At 42.8% G+C, this 24,670-nt stretch overlaps 1 protein-coding gene across 3 annotated transcripts; it reads right to left on the bottom strand.

Moving 5' to 3' along the window:
• Positions 1 to 382: 382 nt before the first annotated feature.
• On the bottom strand, positions 383 to 23,435 carry socs7 (suppressor of cytokine signaling 7). 3 transcript variants are annotated; one of them, XM_050045451.1, is made up of 10 exons: positions 21,625 to 23,435; positions 20,620 to 20,699; positions 16,647 to 16,751; positions 14,032 to 14,166; positions 13,698 to 13,843; positions 12,890 to 13,058; positions 9,764 to 9,892; positions 6,962 to 7,097; positions 6,350 to 6,493; positions 383 to 4,435 (listed from the first exon to the last, which is right to left on the bottom strand). In XM_050045451.1, the coding sequence occupies exons 1-9, from the start codon at positions 23,178 to 23,180 to the stop codon at positions 6,373 to 6,375; spliced, it is 2,577 nt and encodes an 858-aa protein (XP_049901408.1). In that variant the 5' UTR covers positions 23,181 to 23,435; the 3' UTR covers positions 383 to 4,435; positions 6,350 to 6,372. The 3 variants fall into 3 exon arrangements, with proteins under 3 accessions (XP_049901408.1, XP_049901409.1, XP_049901410.1); XM_050045452.1 differs by lacking the exon at positions 14,032 to 14,166; XM_050045453.1 differs by lacking the exons at positions 14,032 to 14,166; positions 16,647 to 16,751.
• Between the last annotated feature and the right edge of the window lie 1,235 nt (positions 23,436 to 24,670).

The raw sequence follows: 24,670 nt of genomic DNA, 5'->3' as shown, positions 1-24,670 counted from the left end.
GGCATAGAGGTCATGGACTCGAGGACTTTGGGGGTTTTGGAACCTGCAGGAAGAAACAAGTCTTTGTCAAGGACTATACCACTTTGGAAATACATACTTTTGACAGTTTTGACCTTCATGTTAAGAAAGAGAATGTTTAGACATTATATCTAAACAGTTAAATAATTAAATGTTTTAAAACATTTTTTCTGGGAGCTTTGGATTTGGACATACGACCCCAATATCTCTAATATTCTGGTGGCAGCCCCAGTGGGACCAACCACTGATAAGGGTTGTTATTTTAACATAAAACCATGAAACATTTTCAGACTTTCAACAGCAGAAACATCGTATCATTAAAGTATTCCAACTGAAAAATGATGCCACACACCAATGTTTATTTTTCTTTTTTTACTGAAATCGCTGAGCCAGTAGTCAGCTTCAGGGTACTGAGAAATAGAATGAGCAAAATACACCTGGGCATTTCAACAAATAAAACTGACAGATAGAGATGAGTCAGATGAGGCAGATATACACACTCTGAGGCAGGGCATTATGGGAAAAACAAGTAGTGTCGAATATTTCTTTGTTTTGTTTTTGCAGATGAAGTTAACTTCATGTTAGTTTTGCAACTCTCTTGTGTTTAAATCCATTTAAATAATTTCAATAATTTTAATTGTCTAAGAGTGTACATCAGCATAAGTGCATTAGTCATAAATAAAAATAAAATAAATATTTTATCATAAGCGACATGGCTCCGCCTTAAATTCCAATGAATCAAACTGTGTTAAAAATCAGGTGTTTGTTTTGTAAATTGCATTTCTGAAGATAATTTTTCTTTGGTGTATTTTCCCCTGTTACTGTAAATATCTCTTCAAATGTAAACAGCAACTACATGTGCTGAAATAATGTAATATAAGAGCAATAAATTATGTCCCAACAGGAGCCTCAATAGACCAGAATGCACTGCATCTCCAGGACATGTTGTGCTGTGAGTACTGGACACAGCTCAGTGTTTATGAACTAGTTGGGCAGAAACCTAGTGATGTTCATATGACTTAAAACTACAACCTGTTTATAAAAGTTGCCAAGAGGCATCCTGGGAAGTGTAGGAAGTCAGTACAACACTGCATTCCACATCTGCTGCGACGTACTGGACATCTGAAACTGACATCTAGTCTGAAGGTAGCGTTTGTGGGAACACACAAAGCAGCAGGACACTCAACATTACATTTTGTTGTTGTTTCTCTTTTTTTTTTTTTTTTTTGTTCTAACAACAGCGACAGTGACTGTGGCGTATTATTTTCTCCCCACTGAACAGAGGTCAGATGTTGTTGAGTGTGTCTACATGATAGAGTAGTGACATCAAAACAAGAGAAAGTAACGCTACTTCTTCCTCGAAAAAACACACGGGCAGATTTCTGCTTGTTACGTCTTGGTGATGCTGAAGGCTGTGATTTGGTTTGTTTGGGTTTGTTCAGGGATTCACATGGATCTGTTGTTGTGCTCACTGAAGGCTGTTTGTGCCTGCTGGACAGACAACTGAACGATCTGAGCTTTGTAGGTGAGATTAAAAATGGGAGACATCATCTTTCTACATGGTGAGCTGGCGACATCCAGGAAAATAGTGACGGAAATGTGGCAGCAAGGACAGATGAGACTGACCAGGTGTCCCAAGTGGACTTAAAGGGCAACTTTGGTATTTTTCAACCTGGACCCCATTTTCTCATGCTTATGTGTTTAAGTGACTAATGTTGACAACAGTTTTTGAAACTGGTCCAGTATTTAGTGAGACCGCCTCAGCTGGCAGCAGCTAAACAGGTTGCAGTGTTAACACTTGGGGCAATTGTGCATCATCAGTTTACATCCACTAAATGTGCTTGTTTTTGCCACTGACAGGCGCATATTGTTATATTAAGTGTCTGACAACATGATTGAAAAACCCCCTGATGAGATAGACAGATAGTTTAAGAGTGAGGTCCTTTGTGTTTAACCAAAAACAGCCTTGAAATCGCCACTGCTAATGCCACCAAACTCCATTTAAATAAACAGTAATTTTATTATCATAAAACATGCTTCATTCAAAATCCCCAAAAACAAAATAAAACTCATAAAAGCTGTCTTTGTTTGTCTTTCCACTCTTCAAACATTCGCCAGCTCCAGTTTGGTTGACATAAACCCTCAATTAACCCGGTTAAATCTAAAAATATGATGGCTCTATACACACTAAAATTGCTGTTTATTTAAATGGAGTCTGGTGGGTTTGACAAAGGCAATTTTGGGGCTGTTTCAGGTCAAACAAAAAGGATCTTACCCTTTACCGTAAAGGTCTATCTCTGTAACGATCCTTTCTATAATGTTGTCAGACACAACTAATAGTTTGAGCTGTTTATTGCAACAACAAACACTTCATAGTCAACATACACTGAGGGCGCACAATTGCCCCATGTGATTACATTGCAGCCTGCTTCGTTGCTGCCAGCTGCAGTCCTCTCACTCAAGACTGGACCGGTTTCAAAAATGTTTGTTCCCAGTAGTCATTTAGTCAAAAATGTGGGAAAACAGAGTCGAGACTGAAAAATACCAAAGTTACCCTTTAAAGGAATACTTCCCCACAAAATGACCATTTGTGTATCCATTACTCAACAGTGAAGTCGTGAAGAAAACTTTGATTTTCTCTCATGCCTCCACAGGGAACGGAGAATCCAAAAAAGGCGAACATTCTTCATGAATTAAAGTAATTGGGGATTGCGTGTTACAACACTATATCAAAATATCAGTTTACAAACTCTCACACAACTCGTGTAGTATAATCCATTCCATATTCAACCGCTTATCTGTAGCGGGGTTGTGGGGGCAGCAGGTTGAGCAAAGTATTCCAGACGTCCCTCTCCACAGCAACAATTTCCAGCTCCTCCTGTAGGACCCCGAGGTGTTCCCAGGCCAGATGAGACATGTTATCCCTCCAGTGTGTTCTGGGTCTGCCCCGGGGCCTCCTACCAGTTGGACGTGCCTGAAACACCTCTAACAGGAGGCGCCCAGGAGGATCCTGATCAGATGCCTGAACCACCTCAACTGACCCCTTTCGACGTGAAGGAGCAGCGGCTCTACTCCGAGCTCCCTCCAGATGTCCGAGCTCCTCACCCTATCTCTAAGGCTGAGCCCAGACACCCCGCAAGGAAACTCATTTCAGATGCTTGTATCCGCAATCTCAGTATAATCCAAGTCTCATTTATCCAGTCGTATGATCAGTACTTCCCAAAAACATGCGTTTTCACTAAAACGTTATGAATATGAAGCACTTCGGCTACAAGTAGTGTGCCCTCAGCTCTGCTAATGAGACTTGGATTATACTGCATTAGTTGTGTGAGAGGTTGTAAACAGATGTTTTGATATAGTTTTGCTGGCAGATGCGGACCATGTTTACTTCAAGAAGAATGTTTGCCTTTTCTAAATTCTCCAGTACCCACAGAGGCATGTGGGTAACACACGGTGAGTAACTGATGGACAAATGGTCACTTTACAGGTGTAGTAATCTGCCTGTTCCATCATTAGATATGGCAAATAAGGTAACTGCTACTCACAGCGTCCATGTACATTTAAAATGACATCAGTGGGACTGATACATCTCTCACTACTGATTAGTTTAAAACAAAACAAAATAGCCCCGTCTCGCAAACAGAAATCCCAATGTCAGACAAAATGTCTTAACTGAAATGACATGGCAATTTGTTCTTATAATCAGGCTTAAAAAAACACAAAAGATGGAGATGTTTATGACGTATAAACGCCCAGCTGAGAGAACCAATCCACATATTTCGAGTAAATTTTATGGCTGGTATTTGTTACTGACATTAGTATTACATTAGCACTGTAGCTAATATTGTAAATTTGTTATGTCCAGGCAGAAAAGCTATTCAGGTTACCCAGTATAAGATTATAGGTCCTCCAACATTGTGGCCTGACTGTCTGACTGCTCAGTGATGGGCCTCTGCTGCCCTGCCTCTGTGTGTATATCTGTCCCGAGGGCAACTTTTAATCCAAAAAACCCTCCTTTTGACAGCATGGAAGGAAAAACAAGGAAACGGCAGCAAACAACAGTTGTACAAATCGACCAGTGCATTGTGTGTTTTTAAAAGTCCAGTTCAGTAGCTTCAGGAAATTTGCAAATAAAGTTCATAATTCTCCGTTTGTTTCGAACCGACATGTTTTCGCAGGTGAGAACGTCTCTGCAGTCCCTCTGAAGACGAGGCTGAGTCCTCTGCACCTGAACGTCTCACTGACAGTTTTCCCGCCGTCCAGCTGCAAACACTCGTCCCTCTTTTTGTTAGTCCAAGTCAAGGTAGAGGCGAGGTCCATCCAAGTCCAGCTGGAGACACAGAGACATCCGGGGACTCAGATTGGCTGATGCTGGAAGACTGGCAGACCAGTGCTTATCAGTCCTCCATACAGAAACCTGGGCAGAGAGACAGGTTTCAAACAAAGATAACATAAAGATGCATTTACATGTTATCAGATATATGATAACTTCATATGAATGAACTGTTACAGTCACGTGATTAAGAATAGAATAAGAAAAAGTATGTTTCCTTTGTGTATCATCACCTGAAAATAAGAATCACTGTGTTTTTGTTACCAAAGAGTTGTTTATATCTACATACGGAGCAGGTCCTTGTCTATAGAGATCGCCATGTTTCTACAGTAGCCCAGAGCAGACAAACCAAACACTGGCTCAGGATAGGGACATTCACTATTTTGCGTCGGCCACTGTAGTTAGAAGCCCCTCTGAGCGAGAGTGTTAAATGGACTGCACTTGTATAGCACCTTTCTAGTCTTCTGACCACTCGAAGCACTTTTACACTACATGTCACATTCACCCATTCACACACACATTCACACACTGGTGGCCCAGAACACACTGGAGGGATTATATATCTCATCTGGCCTGGGAATGTCGCGGGATCCCCCAGGAGGAGCTGTACCTGCTGCTCAGTAACCATTCACAAGCTCTCACACACTAATACTGTACCTGCTGCTCAGTAACCATTCACAAGCTCTCACACACTAATAGAACAGCCACTGGGAGCGAGTTGGGGTTCAGTATCTTGCCCAAGAATACTTCTACATGCAGACTGGAGGAGCCGAGGATCAACGACCCGCTATATCGCTGAGACACAGCCGCCCCCAGTGTTGCAAAAACACTGATTTTCTGCTTTATTCAGTGTTTTTACTGGTTTTAATCACCCGGTCTGTTTGTTTTGGAGACGAAGAGACCCCTGCGGCTAATTCGGGTCCAGTAAAAACCTCCTGAACAATGAACACTGAAAGAATTCTAACGTGAGAAGTTTCAGCTGGTTGCAATCTGCAGTCCTCACCACTAGATGTCACCAAATCCCCCTAAATCTGACACACCTACTTCTCACCACTGATCAGAGGTTAGAAAACACTTTAAAGCAACTCTGCTGTTGGCCAAATCACAAACTAACAGCAATAGCAATGATTTCTTTAAATAGCGTAGCATGTTACGCTGGAGGCAGATCATGTTTCTATCATCCATCCATTTTCATCTGCTTATCCAGGGCCAGGTCGCGGGGACAAAGCACCCCAGACGTCCCTCTCCCCAGCCACACTTTCCAGCTCCTCCTGGGGGATCCCGAGACATTCCCAGGCCAGATGAGATATATAATCCCTCCAGTGTGTTCTGGGTCGGCCCCGGGGCCTCCTACCAACGGGACATGCCCGGAGGCGCCCAAGAGGCATCCTGATCAGATGCCCAAACCACCTCAACTGACCTCTTTCAACGCAAAGGAGCAGCAGCTCTACTCTGAGCTCCTTACGCTATCTCTAAGGCTGAGCCCAGCCACCCAACGGAGGAAAATCAAACTAAATCTTTTTTATCAATAATAGCAAGAAATATGAAACGTTTAATTAGGAACTTGATGTGCTTCTAAACCTGAAAATATAGCAAATCAGTGGAAGTAAAATGTAAAAAAAGGGATGATTAAATAGCAAATAAACACAAATAAAGAACAGTAAATATTTAAATCAACTCCAGGAAAGTAAAAAGCTGACCCTAGATTGGTGTTTCGCCTCACTATATTTGCATTCTCTCTGTGCCGTGCCTGTGATTTTTGTAGCTTTCTCTCAGATGCCTGCTGCCTACAGTCTGGCACCTGGTTGTTACCTTTTTATAAGAAGAAATCCAGGCAGAGAGCAGAGTCTCTGCAGAAAAATACATCACCACGCACTTCTAGTGGGTCACTAGTGATGAAGGAGAGGGATTACCTCTGTATGAGTCCATTCATACAGAGGAAAATCCTGCACAGTATACCTTAAAGACAGAGTTCATTCACACTAGTCTCAAACTCACTTGAGCTGAGAAGATCTCTGCTGCTACGTCTGCGACTCGGCCTCTTGCTCCGCTCCCACCGCCCTCCGGATGCTCTTGATTGACAGGTACGTCTCCTCCTCGGGGTCGTAGTAATAAAACTTACTCAGGTAGGATATTAGTGGTCTGAAGAGAGATGATAAACATGGAGAAATAAATAAGCCAAGTGTCCCAGTGTTTGTTGTATTAGCGCTCGTACTGCTGAATCACTGAGCATAGCATATGCTATAAACCAAAGGTACATAAAGAATTAAACAAGAGGCTGTCGTCAACTTTATATGCTTCATTGAGAGCAAAGAGCCTCATGTTTAATCCCACAGCAAGACCAGAGTCGCTTTAATATCAAATATATAAAGAGACAAATGTTGGATGACATCTTGGAAGTCCTGAGACAACAGGCCATGAGCTCTACAATGGTTCACAACAGGTGGATATTTCAGCAGGTGGATATTTGTACTATCACATGACTCTACAGTGTGTACTCTGCCTCTCACCCAGTGTCAGCTAGGACAGGCTCCAGTCCCCCTGAACAGGATAAGCAGTTACGGAGAATGAATACATGAATGAATGAATGACCCTGTAAGAGTGGAGTACCTGGGCAGTGGAAGCTCCTGGATGTGGTCGATGCGGACCATTTGTCGGATGCAGAAGCGACAGAGATGTTGTAGCGACTTCACGTTGCTGAAGCGAGACACAGGATACAGCAGCTGGACCGGGGTGGGAGGAAGCCCTGCAACACACACACACACACACACACACACAATCGGCAATCTTGTTTATTTCTGTCGTCAGTTTCAGCCGTATCTGTAAAGTTCAAAGATGTAAAGGTAAACACTGTTTGTGCTCATTTTATGTACTATGTTGCTTTGCTATCATCTTTGATTCACCAAATTTACTGGGATGGAAGCTACACAATGTACTGCTGCGGAGGGGGGCTGCAGCAAAACATATTTTAGCCACCTAAAAAAATCTATATCAGTTTAAGTGTGCGCTTTATTTGAATATGTGCTCCGCTTTACCTTACACACTAACCAATCGAAGTAGCAGTGGACCAGCAACTCTGAGTTCTGGGCATTAAAATGATTGTTTTTGTCAATGGAGTCTGGTGGCTTTGATGTAACGACGTCAGTACCCCATCAAAAAGTTATATACGCTTAAACTGATATTAATTTTTTTGGTGGGTCCTTTTTTAGGTGGCTAAAAAGGAATTGATTAAGGAGGCGTTCCTTTTGGAAATTTTAAATGTATCACCATTTGACGTTTTGGGGCTCGAGCACCTTCATCAGACATGAAAGGCGTCACATGTGTTGATATGATTAAAATTTCCAAAAGGAGCAGTTTCTGGTGTGCAGACCTGCTTTTGTATTCTTGTATTTGTTTTCTGTCCAGCACCCAGTGTTTTTTATTATTTTTTGGATGTGCATGCTATTTTTTGAGTCTTTTATGTGTGTGTTATTGTAAATAAACATAGCGGTTTGGGCTATAGTTTTTTGGACAACAGTGAAGCTCTGTGACACAGAAGAAGAAGATATTTCAGGGTACAGTCACTGTTTTGGTATTTTTGTGGGATTTGTTGACAAAAAGAGAAATTTTAAATACCAACCAGACCAGTACGTATTCTTTTTAACACTAAATTTACTAACGTTGCTGTTTTGTACTGTATTTTCTTTTTATCAAGAATATTTTTTATTCAATTCTAACATGAGTACACAAAGCATATTCACAGCAGGTATTAAACTTAAAGCATATGTATGATGAGGACCAAAGCTTGAAATCAAATCACAATCCTCCCCATACCCTAACCCCTAATAACAGCCGGAATATTGTCTGTGAGATGGTCCACCATCTCCTGGATAGTGCAAAATAAAAAAATAAAAGACAGATGAGCTAAAACTCAGGCTCAATATTAAAAGAGAGGAGGAGGGACGTCTATGTAAAAGGCAGGTTCAGAATAATGGGGTAATTAATGAGAGTACACACTGACAGAAAGCAACAGGAACAAGAAACAAACACATAATCTTCAGTTTAACTTGAAGCATTGGAAGTATTTCAGAACGGAGCCTCAGACCTTTTGGAATTTTTCATCTGAGTAACTAATTGAGTAGCGAATCTTTTCAAGATTAAGGCAAGACACAATGTCCTTCAGCCACTGGGCATGAGTGGGCGGGGCAGCATCCCTCCATCTGATTAGAGCTGCCCGTCTAGCCAGCAGAGAGGCAAAAGACTGTGTGCGGTGTTGGATCGGAGTCAGGTGTACATCATCCTCTCTAGTGGTGCCAAAGAGAGCAACCAGAGGGCAGGGTTTACAGGTCAAAGTTGAGGATTGAGGATAAGGATTGGAAAACATCCTTCAAGTATTTTTCAGGGATCGGACACGTCCAATACATGTGAGAGAAGCCTCACCTCTTCAACATTTGTCACAGCTAGGGTCCACATCTGGGTAAGTGCATGAAAGTCTGACTTAAGACCAATGGGCTCTATGCACGACCTTAAACTGTAATAGACAGTGGCGAGCACAGAGAGATGATGAGTTAACCAGTTTGAGGATAGAGTCCCACGCACTGTCCGACAATGCAGTGTTTAAATCTTGTTCCCAGGTATGTTTGATTTTGTCAAGAAGGGCATGTCTGATCTCCGCTAACCTGTCACAGATGGCGGATATTAAATGTTTGTATGACGGGTTTAAGCAAAGAATATCATCTGCGGTGGTCATATCAGGTGTCACAGGGAAGCTTGGTATCTGAGAGTGAAGAAAATGTACTATATTTTCTATCCTGTCATTTGTCAGTGATCTGTGCTTCCATGTTGGCCAAGACTCTCTTGCATAAAGGATACCCTGATCTCAAGGGAAAATGCATCAAATTAGAAACAAGATACACTTCCTGATGTTGGCGTAATGACCACCAACATCTCCAAATCCACCCAGTATCCTCCCAGTTCAGTGCTGATGTTTAAAAACTAAACTGTGAGCTGCGCTGAGTTTCAACACACCTCAAAATATACACCTTCAGCTTATTCATTGATTTTGTGGTCCCAATGTTACATCTTATAGCAAATCCAGGGATCTTATTTTTAAGTAGACAGCCTTTGGCCAAGTGTTATACGATTCTTTCATTTCTTTTTAATTTAATTCTTAATCTAATTTAACAGTACTTGAGAAAATGTATTTAGCTACTTTACACTGCCTGCTCAGAAATCATACCTAACGTTGAGGACAGACCAAACACATTTAGATTCATTCTCACAATCATAAATGATGCACAGGCTGAATGCAGACACACAGTCAGATACATTTCCCCCTCTCCTCCGTCTCTCAGGCACTTCTCACTAAGTGGCAGCTCGCATCCATTTTTGATTGGCCCGGGGCTGCGTGCAGATTTGTGACCTATATTTTACCTGGGACTCTGGAGCGGAGGAAGTAGAGGAATTTGCCGTTCTTGGAGTGCATGATGGCTCGCTCAATGAACTCCACCACCGAGTGGCAGCGGTCCTCAAACTTCGGGTGACACCACAAGCTGAACGTCCCTGGAGGCAGAGAGAAATGTTTGCCTTTATGTGTCACATGTCGCATTTCATCATCTATAAATCACACCCACATTAATTACGAAACATATGTGTAATTACAGTAAACTTGTGTGTTTAATTAATTAGTCTAATAAAAAATATACACATACAACATACTTTTATTGGACAGCATCAAAATACAGCTCCCTATGACCACATTGATCCCAATACATGAAATAGATTTGAAGCTGTATCACTGAATAAGTAAAGTCTTTGACCTGGTGATCGTGTAAGAGGAAAAGTCAGAGGATTACCAAAAGGCAACTGAATTGATCCTCTAAGGACTGTGAATATATGATGCAAATTTCACAGCGATCTATCTAATAGCTGGCAAGATTTTTCACCGTGAACCACAAATATCAACCTCAAAGTCGTTAGGATTCATCCTGTGGGGACCTTGAATATCTAAATTAAATTTCACGGCAATCTATCCAAGAGTTATTGAGATATTTAGCTTTCTCAACAATGCTAATGTGGCTAAAATCTGCCTCAAACAAATGTTTAATGTCTGATTTCAGAATAAAAGTCTCTAATCTGAACAGAAAGTCCACTATGTACAACCAGCTGACATGCAGAGAGAACAGACACATACAAATATGTTGCTGCATGTGAGTTGACTTCCTGTTGACCGCTCAGTGGTTGTTTATCTGCCCTCGATTCATGTCAGGCCACGGTGCGTTCATGCACACACAATGGTGTTGATGTGAATGTGTTGTGTCAGTCGGGGCTGCGTGTCTGAATAATGAATGTGTTTCCAGGCATGACTCTATAGCTTTATGATGGTGACTCATTAATGTAGAGCCCCGTTTATGTATGCATGTGTGTGTGTGTCTGCCCGGTTACACATGTATCTTTCATGAGTCACCGTGTTGGTTTGTCACACATGTGGCGTGTGTGCAAATATGCATGCGGTGTTGTGCGAGTTATTCATGCTTCAGTGTTGTAGTGTGACCTTATTGGATCTCTATAACGTTGAGTTTGAGTTTAGATTTATTTGTGTTCTGTTGTTTCTTCATGTGCTCTGTTGTTGTGTTCGTGTTATCGTCAGTGTGTGAAAAGCTACAACAATGTGACTATGTTTGAAAAAAAGATAAATGTAACAGAATGTGGTTATTACCTTGAAAGCATAACGTTTAGAGGTTAATTTTGAAGAGTTTCAAGTTGTCATCTTCATATGAACAACAATTACAGAGAAGCAGCCATTGGCAATTGAAAAAAAACTTAAATCTCTGGTACAAAAAATAAAACATGCAAGAAAAAAATAGAAAAAGGCAGAAAATAGTGCAGGATTTAAAAGATATGGATAAAATACAACGTATCTAAAATAAAATATATGTATTTGTAGTAAACAGGTGTAGAGGAATTGCAAAGTGAATAAACAGGAATGTAGTAAATGTATATGCGTAATGAGAAGTGTGACTCTAGTGCTCTAGGCCCCGATCACACAGAAAGTGTCTTAGCAGCTGGAGACGGCTTTTTAAAATTGTTTTAATGAGAATGAAGCTTTTTGATCGCTGTTTTAGCGTTGCTATGCGCCTTGCGTTTCTGCGCTCTGGGCACCTGCCGTTCTTGCTGGGGCACTCTGAATTCCTCAAGTTGAAAAAACATCAACTCAGAGCAGAAAAGCGCCCCACATCCTCTCCACTTTTTTCCCACTGTCCAATCAGATGATTTGAGAGGCGGGCCTTCTGTGGTGGTCACGACAACAAGTTTACAGTTGGTGAACAATGGAGGAGAAACTGGTGGTAGCAGTTGCTGGATACCCAGAGCTATACGGGCCGACGATAGACAGCAGGTTGTCAAACTGCCCCTGAGTCATCCTAAAATATGCCTGTAAACGTCCATGATGGAGGAGAAGCTCCTGGACCAACTGGTGGTACTCCCCATGATCCAGCACTGTGGATCATGTATGCTGTGGTACTGAGCATACAACTGCATAACTGAGATTTGGATTATACTGCATGAGTTGTGTGAGAGTTTGTTAACAGATGTTTTGACATAGTTTTGCTGTTGTTAAGCGTGGACCCTTATCACTTCAATTCATCAAGATTGTTTGCCATTTTTGGATTCTTTGTTCACCGTAGAGGCATACAAGACAAGCAATGTTTTCTTCACAAATTTTACGCAACATGTGGTGAGTAATAAATATACAAATGCTCATTTGGGGTTGAAGTGTTCCTTTAAGTTTTTGGTAAATCACTGTCCATGCACACAGGCTGTGCCAAAGGCTCCTCTGATCAGCTTTGTGTTGTAATAAACTAATCAAGTAAAGATAACGCAGACAGAGTTTGTTCTACCATTCACCAAAGCAAAGTCTTTATCTTAACCTCCAGACATCTGGTGTCTTGTCACATGCACGCATACCGACAGTGAAGGACTCTGAGACCTTTCCATGCCCTGACGATGAAGAGTCATGCTCACATTTACACATTGTATGTCCGTATTAAATATTTTTCTACCACAGCATGTGACTACTGTTGAAAGACAGACTTGAAAAAGTGTAAACCTATACTCAAATTAATTGGAATTTACTTGAGAAAATTTCAGTCACATTCCAGGCATCACAAATGTATTGACATACAGCAAACTGCATCCACTGAGGAAGACTGTGAGAAGCGACTGAAAGCTCTTAGAGAAGAAAGTACATGAGCCTTGAGTCTTAACGTCAGACTGCTACTGTTTCCAAGTTCAACACAGAAGTTTCACACTTATCACATAAATAGCTGCGACCACGTACGTGCATGCATCCATGCATTGCCCCTTCTCGCTGACTGGCATGAACAGTTAATCAGCTGTCCTTTGGTCCTCCAGAGGGGGGACCAAACATGGGGACGCTAAGGAACGGTGAACACATTCATCTGTGCAGGTATCCACAAAATACTGCGTGCACCTGCCGTCCATTCTGCTGTCATGTGTGGGGTTAGAGTTAGTGAACACATGTCTGCGTGCGTGTCTTACCTCGATAGTGCTCCATGCGTGTGTGGTGTGTGACTCCCTGTGACCTGAAGCTGAGGCTCAGGATGTATCGGGGGTCTGAACTGTCTCGGACCAGGAAGGATCCGTCCGGTTTCCCCTTCAGCTTCATCTCTGCGTCCTCCCAGTTCATCGGACCCCAGTACCAGCCACACTGAGGAGAAACCAGCAGAAACCTTCAGTAATCCTGTGAGAAACCAGCCTCAGCTCGGCTCTCTGATTTCTTTCTTCTCTTCTCCAAAGTTAAAACTTTCATCCAAACAAGCTAACATGCTCACTGTGATCCCAGGGTCCTCTGCTCCCCTGCTTATTATCCTCTTGATATGACACATTAGGGAGAACTTTCAACGGCCTTTATGTCCTCAGCATTTTTCCCTCAGTTAAATGTTCAATGTATGTCTCCCTGGGTTAATATGCTGAAATCATCCACCTACAGCTTATAGCCTTCTGATGTTATAGTCCTTGAAACATACACCTTCAAATCTGCAAGCAAGACAGTTTTCTTGACTTTATATCTCCACAATGTCTGAACGGATTTTTATTATTCAAACTGCATTTGAAACGTCCTTCCCTCTTCGTTCTTTTGCAAGTTGAATTGTGCAGCTCAATCTCACCAGTCTCTTACAATGCCAGTTTATATCAAGAGATACTCACGCTCATGTTCAACACAAGGCTAGAAACAACCAATAATATTAATCAATAATCAGAAACACACACACACACACACACTCTGCACCTAAATGAATTTCATTAATGATAATGGATGAAAGTAGGTGAGGAGTGAGAGTCTTACCTTCTCCAGCTCTCTCAGACTGGCGGTGAAGTTGCTGGCTTCAGACCGCCGCAGGGCGCACAACATAGGGGGCGGGGGCTGTCTGGAAGGGGGTGGAGCATCACCAGGTGATGGGGTCGAATGAGGGAGGGCCCGAAGGAAGGCGTCTAAATCAGGAGAAGAGTGCAGAGAAATTAAAGGTGCTGCATGAAGCATTTTATGATGCCACAGCTACAGCGTTGTTTCATAAAGGATATAACCATATTTGGACATATTTGTGGAAACCACAAGCCTCTCAGTAAACATCAAAGCAGCTGCTGACCGACAACTAGTGCGAGAAGACACGCCGTCTTACCATTGAGGCTGAGACTGTGCTGGATGGTGGCGTGGGAGGGAGGAGGAGGAGGAGGGAGAGGCAGAGGGAGGGACTGCAGGGAGGCGCCCATAACACTCACTAGGAAAGGTCCAGGCTGAGGCCCGGCTATGTCATCTGGAGGAAGGACAGGAAGGAAAGGAGAGAGCAAGGGGGGAGGAAGGAAGGAGGAAATCAAAGGCATAATGGACAGAAAGATGTAGAAAAGGAGCGAAAGGAGAGAGAAAAGATGGAGGGAAGGAAGGATACAGAGACAGGAGGTGAGGGTTGGGTGGGTGGAAGGAAGGAAGTAGGACAGGAAGGAAAGGAGAGAGCAAAGAGTCAAGGAAGGAAGGATACAAAGGCAGGAGGGAAAGATGGAAGAAAGGAGGTAGGACAGGAAGGAAAGGAGAGAGCAAAGAGAAGGAAGGATATAAAAGCAGGAGGGGAGGGAGATTGGCAGGAAGGAAAGGAGAGAGCAAAGATGGAAGGAAGAAAACGAAGGAAGGACGAAGGAGCATTCAAAGGCAGAGGGGGAGAGTAATGAGGCAGGAGGGAAAGATGGAAGAAAGGAGGTAGGACAGGAAGGAAAGGAGAGAGCAAAAAGGAAGGAAGGGCAGGATGAAAAGGAGAAAGCAAAGATGCATGGAAAGAAGGATGCAAGGGTCAGAGAGGAGAGGGATGGAGGGAGGGTTTAGGACAAGAAAGAAAAGAGCAAGGAAAGAGGGGCAGAAGAGAGGAGGAATGGAAGGAGGAAGGTGGGAGAGGAGGAAAGAAGAGAGAAAATAAGGGAAGGACAGGAGAAGAGATGAAGGAAAGGGGAGAGCAAGAAAGCAAGGAGGTATGATGGAAGAAATGGAGAAAGCAAAACAGGAAGGAAAGAAGGACGGAGGGGCAGGAGAGGAGGAGGATGAACAAAGAAGGTAGGACAGGAAGTAAAAGGAGAGAGCAAGGAAACAAGGAGATGGGGTAGGAAGGAAAGGAGATACCAAAGCAGGAAGGCAGAAAGGAAAGAAGGAAGGGCAGGAGAGGAGATGAAGGAAAGGAGAGAGCAAAGAAGGAAGGGCAGGAGAGGAGAAGAATGAAAGAAGGAGGCAGGACAAGGATAGGGACGGACGAAAGAGAAAAGAAAAAGAAAGCAAAGAAAGTAAAGATGGGAGGAAAGAAGAGAAAAGAGTGTGAGGGAAAGACGGAAAGAAAGGAAAGATAAAAAAGGAAGGAACGATTGAGTTTTTCAACACCATCAGTCAGGAAGTCTCAGTTCACCAAATTAAAAGACCTTTTTCTTAATACTGCCCAATAAGATTCCTCTAATTTGTGGATTTAACTTTATCTTTTATCAACAAATCCTAAATTCCGACTCAAACCAACAGTGAATGTTTCCAACACACACACTTAACACACACGAACATGTAACACGTGTTTATCTGCAGCCCGATACATCGTCTTCCTCGGTGCCCGGAGCTCCACTGTCATTACAAACACATCAGAGCGCTCCACTGTTGCACTGGGTGACATGTTCCTTCATCACCATGAACACACGCACTGTGGTTTATTTTGACTCAGTCCCACATTCACCATCCTGCTGCCACAAATACTCACTACAGCACTAAATGTGGATTAATCCGCCACTGAAAATAGTTCCCAACAAATGCACTACGTCTCCTTTTTGTTTGATCAAATCCACAGTGAGCAGCTATTTTAGGAAACTACTGAGACTTTAAAAAATGAAGCTATATACAGTCAGGGTCGGGAAGTCGTTTTTTTTTTGTTTTTTTTTTAAATGGGATTTTGTAGACAGTGAAAAAATATATAGAATACTGCCAACCTTTTTTTTTTTTAAAGCAAGTAGATGCTCAAGTGTGGTTCATATGTGGGTCAGAAAATAACACTGGGCTCGGAGCAAAAATATGCATTTGAAAGGTCAGAGAACAGACAAGACATTAGGAGGAAAAATGCTCTAACATTTAAGAAAATAATGTTTCATATTGTTTAAAATTGATTTCTAGTCACATATTCATGCATTGGTGTTGATACTTTTTCCTGGAACCCCTGATTTGCGTGTTTGGTTCTGGTGCATTTGCTGACCCAAAAAAAGACTATAATTTGATCTGAACAAAATTAGATAACGGTCAACCAAAACAAAACGCTGCATCACCCTAAAAACAAAAGCAACAAGACAAAATAAACGGACAAATACGCCCCTAAAAACACCAATCAAAAGAATAAAAGTTGTTGTTTTCCCCCCTCTGGTACAGATTGTTTTCCTGTGAGGAGAGGCAAACTGTTTTCCTTATCGATTGAGTCGTTGCTCTCAGATTTTAAATTGAATTCTGTAGTTTGCAGCTGACCTTTCAAAGCTTCCCCAATCAGATTACAGCAGATTACAAAACTTGTCTGTGTCTGTTTTCGGAAACGCTGCGACAGAAAATAAAATGATTAAGTAAGAATATGACTGACAGAGAGAAACTGCCATGAGACAGGGTGAAGTGTAGCACTCTGTATAGTTTAGAAACGACAATTTCTGCTTTCTTACTATCATATTTATAATTTGTCTGCAGAAGGAACAAGATAAAGGAGAAACAGAAGACGAGATGAACACAAGGAGAGAAAAGTACCTAACAAACTGAGACTTCGACGTGGAGGAGGGGGAGGCGTGGGAGGGTGTGGCGTGTTCGCCCCTCGCCGCGAAATATCCACATCCACCAGAGAAACAGTCTCACCTGGAGCCAGAGGAGATGCAGAGGAAAAAAGAGGAGGGAATGACAAGTGAGATAAAGACACCAGAGTGAGAGAAAGTACCAACAGGCGCTGGTTTGTGTTCCTGTGATTGTGTGTTGTTTTTGTCTGTGCTGCAGAGTGCCATTAAAGCTGCACCGGGCAGGATGCTTATGGAAAATTACACCCGGCTAATCAGCCTAAATCACTGCAATAAAGAAGGACATCCCATCCCGGCTAATTGAGATGCTGCAGATTCACTGTTTACCAAAGTGAAATTCTGCAGTTGGGGATGTTTTACTGGCAGGGAAAGAAACAAATTCAAGCATTAGAGCCAAATCCCCACCGTCTACTGAGCAGCAGGGAGAGCTGGACTCACCCACTTTAGATCTCTTCCTCTAGCATCTCTCTAGCTTCTTCTTCTTCAGTTGTGAGACATCACAGACCAGCTGGTAAACACGAGCACGCTTCTGCACAGGACTTCTGGGTTTTGAAGTCCCTGAGATTTAAAACAACTCACCCTGCTGGCTCCTCTGGGGGCAGCCAACGTGAAATGTTGCCTGCGTGGTGCAGCTTTAATGTTTCTGTCTAATTGGTGGTTGGGCCTGTGCAGAGCGTGTGTTTATTAAACTACAGAAATCATCACATTCAAAAAGTGGATTTAGCAAAACTGAGATCTACGAGCAATGTGGGACTCCAGAATGTGCTGCTGAGCCCTGCGGACGTTATATGGAACGATTCTCATAAAGTCAGCTAAATAATTTTTGCCAGCTGAGCTACAGACCTCCTCGCCTTCTCTCCCAAAGGCCTTTTGTGTCTTATCTTATCTGGTGCTCCAGTTACAGAGTTAAAGGTTGCAGATTTACAAACATGTAGCATTTTTAAAGCTGAAATTCTGCCCGTTTTTGAATGACTTTTCTCACTTTTGGTTATTAGAACATTAAAGGAGCGATATGCAAAATTCAGAGCATGAGTTGTCTGGACACGGTTCTCAACATGGAGGTGGCTGAGCCAGCAGCTAGCAGCTAACGGTGCTAACTCCATATGTAACAGGGTCAATCATACAGCAGTAACTTGTGTAACAAAGTCATATGTACAATTAAGTATTATGATTACACAAACTTTGTTTCATTTATTACCTGACACGCTCGGGCCTCCATAGTCAGTACATGGAACGTTTGATACTCAGTTCCTGTACCACCTAAACCAAGTATATGTCACATTTGTACATTATTTTATAGCAGATATGTTTCTCAACAACGCCGTGGTGAATGTATGAGTAAGTTTAGGCACGAAAACCGCTTGGTTACTTGGTTAAAGATCATGTTTTGGGTTAAACATCCATATTTGGTGGGACAAAATCCTCTGGAAAAGCAGGTAAGTGTTGATAAAAACACCTGGAATCAGTGGCTCAAACGCTGCTGGGAAACTGAAACTAACTGCAAGGAGTGTGTATTTTCGGTGACACAGGACTTTGGAGCAATGGGCATTTGTTTTTGGGATAATAGGCTGTTGGAGAAATTGGCTTTCGGACCAGTGGGACATTTTTTGGACTAATGGGGCTTTGGAACAACGGCATGGCACCAAAGGAGGATGGGCACTGTGCGTCCACAAGCTGTCCTGACATCAGCGATAATCACAGATTTGGCTACACAATTATGGCAACAAAGATTATTTTGATCAATATTGAGATCTTGATTATTTAGCATAATTATTCAATGATTTTAGGGATAAAAAATATGTTTTATTGGACTCTGACATTTAAACAAACAGAGCTCTGCTTTCACTTCCATGTTGTGCTACATTCCTGCTAACCTAATAATCTTTGCATCAAAATAAGACCTTCTTCACCTGAAATCAGTGCATCTCCTACACCGAATGTATTATTTACTTATTTTTAGTTATTTATTTTACAGCAGTCCTGGCACCGTGACATGCAGCAGTGTCTCTGTCATGAATGTCTGAGCTGACACCGGACCAGGACAAAGATTTAGTGAGGTGACATTAGCAAGTTACTCTTCTTGGCCTTCATGCATTTATTGCACTGCAGATTTTGGTGCTTTTTTCAGGTGGTTTACAAAGTAGTTGTTATTCTATAGTTATCTTATATACAAAGTGCTTTTGGTTTTAAAAAGAGCTATGTAAATTATTCTTTGTTATTTTTTTTAATGGGGTATTGTTGGAGGGAGCCTGCAGATTTTATTTGACTATTTCTCTGTGACTGTTGTCATTTGACAATAAATAGATAACTTGAAACTTGAGTTATAGAATCAGGCTAGCTAAACACTGTTAAATGCAGAGAGATGAACTTGATATCAATCTTATCATCTTAGATGTGTGACCTACCTAACTTGAGTAAATGTTCTTGATTCTTTCTGACACTAAACAGTGCAGTGGTGTAAAAAGTCAATATTATACTGCAGACAAAATTATTAAAGTCTATTTAGCCTTAAAGTCTGTAATAAAGAGTAACAGAGATTTGGTCGACCTGTCTGCAGTATTGCTGTGCAGCAAGTGGGAAAGAGTGCAAATATAAAATATCAAAAAAGGTTAAAGTATAAAAATATAGATAAACAGATATTCAATATCCACAAAGCACCACTAACAAACCCATCTCAAGTTCAACTTCCTGGGCCACGGCAATGTTAATGTATGAGTAGGGCTGGGCACAGTAGCCTAAGGTAGGTACAATGGGCCCCAGTGCATGCTGATATGATGGGCCCTAGTTCATCCTCATGAAGCTCTCACACACACACACACACACACACAGAGTTTTAGGTGTATATATATTTCACCAACAGTGCGTCTTACTGCCGCATTTATGCTATATCTGCTTACAGATGTGCCCAGCTTGTCAGTCTTGAAAGATTTTGCACCTAAACTAGCTGCTGTAAATCGTATCGTCTCGTTATATAATTAAACAGAGACTTGACATTGGACTAAATGAACATACATATCACCCAGCAATCATCAGTACATATCTGTATATGACAGAAACTACAAAAGAAAATAGGAAATTATTAGTTTAACAAAATGTTTTTTTGTAGTTTATGCAGAATAAGAACATAATTTGTTATAGATTGATACTATTTTACAAAAACAGGAAACCATGATGGAGATGAGTTCTTTTTGAACACAGGCATATTTCCAGGTGGCAATTGGGCCCCCCCACGCCAAGGGCCCCAGTGCAACCATTATAATGCCCCTAGCTGGGCAGTAAATCAATATTTTACCAATGTCGTGATATGACACTAGATAGTGTCTTAGATTTTGGATATTGTAATATCATAACGCTTGTCTTTTCCTTGGTTTTAAAGGTTGCATTACAGTAAAGTGATGTATGTTTCTGAACTTAGCAGACTGTTCAATTATTTGCCTTTAACCACTTCGTCATTAAATCCACATTACTCAAGATTATGGATCAGAAATTTTCGCCATATTACCCAGGCCTTTGTAAACATGATCAAGATGCTATTTCAGAAACAGATCTGTCGACTTTTTGGTATTGGATTCAATGTTTAAGGAATTATTCAAAACATTTTTTGCAAACTTGCCAAACAGTAAGTTACAGCTCCACAATTGTGATGATGCTGCTTTTCTGTTTTATGTGACAGTAAGCTGAATATTTGAGGGGTTTGGATTGATGATTAGGAGATAAAAAAACGATTTGAGGATGTCACCTTGAGATTTAGGAAATGTTGATGGATGTTTTTCTTCTTTTTCGGACATTTTATAGATGAAACGAATCAATAACAAAAATAATCTTTAGGTGCAGAGAGTTTGGAGTGTCTTGTGTCAGGGGGAGTTTTATCTGTGGAGGAAAGCATTTCTGAGGGAACCAGGGTTAGAACCAAAGCAGAGCGCAGCCCTTACCAGTGAAAGCAGATAGGGAGGCAGAGAGGGAGGCGGGGGAGAAGGCACTGTGGGCCCTGGTCAATCTGGGCTGGCTGTGGCTGCAGGACAGACATCAAGACAGACAGAATAAGAGGAACATGAGAGGAGAGTTAGAGTGCAGAGAAGAAGAAGTGCTGCAGAGGTTCAGAAAATTAGCTTTTCGGTATGAGTGCAGTTTTGGGTCCTGCAGCTTTTTTACTTTTTCTGTTTGATGCTCTCAGCTCTGGCAGTCAAGACTTCTGAAGCTATGTTTTTTTAATCATATGAGTGTGCTGCTGTGAATAATGACTAAGCAGTGAGAATGATAGAGGGTGACAAGCCACAAAGGTTTGAAACATCTCTGCATCTAATAACATGCAGCACTTAAAAAAGTTCTTGGATGTCTGGGAGAAGGCCGATAAGCCGCCAGTTGAAGGAGTTAATTCAAGCCATTAGAAACCAGTGAGTGCACAGCTTATAACAAAAATAAAGTCCACAGCAGAATGACAACAACTTGGAGAGGAATCAACATGTCTGGACTCTGAATGAGTCTTCAAAACAGTGACTGGAATCAAAATGCATTGCTTCTTTTAAAATATTGAACATGTCTTCTGCACATCAGATCAGTCTGAGGTTCCTTGCATGACTTCCTGTTGCCTCTAGCTATCTTTCTGACCTACATATTGGAAAACAATCAGATCCTTTTTACTTAATTTCCCTTTTATGGACTCCTATTTTGGCCAGCTCTAATTACCAATCAGAACACAACAGAGGAAACTGATGAAAGAACACTTGAAAGCAGAAATATTGGACATATTTCTGGTGATGTAACACTGCTGATTTTGCAGTGTTACACCAGTTCAGATCTTGGCCTTGATTACTCCCCTGGAATGATTTCCCATGTGTCATCCATGCAAGCGTTATCTTCCTCTCACTTATTGTGGGAAATAAGAATATTAAATTGCAATAATGTTAGACTGTTTAGGTTCATGTGGAAGGGCTCACCTGTCTGCGTCCTGCTCAGCACCAGCTGTGCTCGCCATGTCCACCAGACTCCCGGCAGAAGATACTGAGTAGGTCACCGAGGGCCTCTTGTCCAGCAGGTGATTGGAGCCGCTGCAGCTTTTAGTCCGGAACAGTTTACTCAGGCGGATCTTTAACGAGCCCTTTTTGGACTTCCCTGGAACTTTGAGCGTCTTTTCCCCACCCGCGGCCCAGCCCGTGGGAGTCCGTGGCGCACTGGCGCACCGCTCCGGCCGCCTTCTGGGTGTCGACGCCTGGCTCAGGTTTGGGCTCGTGGCCCAAGGTGAGCTCTGGACCGGTGTAGATGACGGTGACGTGACTGAAACCTGGGCGACAACCTCTGAATCCCCGGAGCTTACCTGCGAGAGTCGACTGGCTAAATTCCCGTGGAGGCTGCACACCTGCGCGCCAAGGTGCGCCGCTGCCGCCGCCTCGGTCGCCGCCGGGGCCATCCCCTCCACCTGCCGCCTCAGCTCCGCTTGGAAACTGCTGATGGAGAAAGTCCCGGACATTTTCTGAACTATTTCTCGTTTCCTGTTGAGTAAAAACTCGCGGCGTCCGTTCTCGTCGTCCGGCTCACCCTCCGGGCACTCGTCCATGCCCAGGCCGGCAACATCCCCGCTCCCCAGCCCCTCCAGGACCAACAAAGCATCGCTGGTCTCTGTGGGGTCATCCCCGGGCTCCACTCCCCCTCCTGCCGGCCTGTGTGCGCCCTGACACGAACACTGCGGGAGCTCCCCTGCTTTGAGCAGCATCTTGGGTACCGCACCGACCCCCAGCTCCCCGAACCGCCGGGCCAGCTCAAACACGGCTCCCTCTCTGTCCCTGGAGGCGCATCCCCATTTAGAGTCAATCACGGTGAGAGGGTTGGATCTCTCCGTCAACAAGGGCCACTCGGGTGGGGTAGTGATGAGTCGGTGCCGGCGGCAAAGCTCCGCAGCTCCCTGCATCTCCGCGGTAACGGAGACCGGCGGATGCGCTCCCCATGTCCGGTCCAGCAGGTTCTGCTGCTGCTGAACGTCTCCGGGGCTGATAGTGTTGTTATTGACAGCCGGGCCGGTGCATCCAGACCCCGGGCTCTGGTCCAACCCCAGAGCATCCCTCGGCTGATTCCGACGGTCTAATTCTAAAATCCCTTCTCCGTTCCGCATTATATTGGAGAAGACCAGCAGCTGAGGCCGTAGGCCGGGGCTGGGAGCGAAGTCAAAGCCCTGGGCCTCCATGGGGCTCTGCGGCGGAGGAGGCGCGGACAGCGGGGCTCGGCTCTCCGTCACCCCGGTGTCAGGTGCAGCCGTGCCCTCGCCGCTCGGCTGGGCTTTGTTCAGGCGGCTGCTGGGATGCTCGAGGCCCGCCGTCGGATCTCGGCTGATATCCAACCCCGCTTTGACGCCGCTGTGAGCCAGGACCTCCTTCCCCAGCCCTGCCACCACTCCTCCCGGCGGCAGATTCCCGTTTTCCGCGTCCAAGCGGTCATCCTCGGCCGCGGAAACCAGGCGCATCAACACGAAATCGGGCGACATATCCTGCGCGTTGTTCATAATTATTCCTCAGGAGCGCGAAACGAGAATTATTAGGCGATCTGCTCTTCACATAGCTAACCGCGGAGATCTCTTTCCTATAATAAAGAAAGGGCCAAGCCGCCGCTGCCTCCCATAAATAGGCTATGAGCGAAAATGCCAAAAAATATATCAGGCGATTTTTTCATCCTCCTCCTCTACGACAGCACAGCATCCATCTGTCAAATACTGGGGAAATGAGTGCAGTTTGCTCCCGGCAGCAGGCGGACCCCTGGGTCAGACATGCGGTCTGATTTGAGTAGAATAAAAGCCAGTAGAGTCTCCGGTCAGTGACCACAGTCTGCCTCTGTGTTCCCAGCCAGGCCCCACCCGCTCCTCCTCCGCTCAGCCCATAATACCACTTTATGAGCGCCGATGATGGGAACTATAAATTAGTCTGTGGCGTTTTAATATCACAGGGCTATACCTGATTCAGCCCCACATCTCAACAGCTGATTTCTGTTTTCATTATTTAAAACAGGACAAAGATATTAACTGATAAAAATACTGTATTCATCTTTTACTATTTCTATAATATTCATTCAGGAATCAGCATCCTGTGTGTTCCTGCAGTGCAGCTGCAGGTTTACATGTCATTGGTTTTATCTGCTGTGCTATAATATTTCTAAATCATAATACTCATCTATTTTTTTAACCTTGGTATGTCTCATTTATTTGCATTTATTTATTTCTTGCAAACAAATATAACCCAAGTGGAAAGTTCATATTACTCTAAACTGCATCAACATCTTTTATAAGCAAATTCAAAGAGAATATCTGGTGAGATCAATATCTCCATTAAATCGTGCAGATGTCAGTTTTAACACTGCATAGGCTATATTACAGAGGCACTCCCCAGATGATGTCATAATGATGTCATCAGGGTTGTTTTGGATTGTTGGGGGTTGAAGACCAAATCTGTCACCCTTTTAATCAGGTTTGCAATTGGTGTTAGAGGAATGAATCCTAAAACCTAGAAATGAGTTAGCAATTTTGTGAATGTTTTGGGTTTTTTTTTTATAGATGCCTGAAATAAATTCTGTGGTTAACACAAGTTTAAGAGACAATAACGTTTTGTAAATACTTGGGGGTTGTGGAAAAAAAATCAATACAGCATAGTACTGCAGTATTTTTGTGTGTCAATGTGGTATTGTCACACACAGCCAAGTAATTTTTTTATCATAAATTAATAATATAAGAAATACAAATTAAACTTTAGGTAGGCTACTAGAATAATATAATCAATTGCTTTTTCAGTCCCCCAGATACTTTTTGCTGCTGCAAAAAATGGCTGAAGTGAGATTAACTGTCTTAAAACTTTATCTTATTAGATAAAGCAGATGTTGACAAAGTTTTCCTTTAGGGGACATAATACACAGTTTAAAAAAAAGGTAATAAATCGGAATATAACCCAATATATTTTATAACAATATTCAGCATATCGCAACATATTTAAAATCACAGTAATGTAT

Source organism: Epinephelus moara, chromosome 5 (assembly GCF_006386435.1).
Source record: "Epinephelus moara isolate mb chromosome 5, YSFRI_EMoa_1.0, whole genome shotgun sequence".
NCBI lineage: Eukaryota > Metazoa > Chordata > Actinopteri > Perciformes > Serranidae > Epinephelus > Epinephelus moara.
Note: the sequence above shows the minus strand (reverse complement) of the source record. Positions and strands in the feature narration are given on the sequence as shown.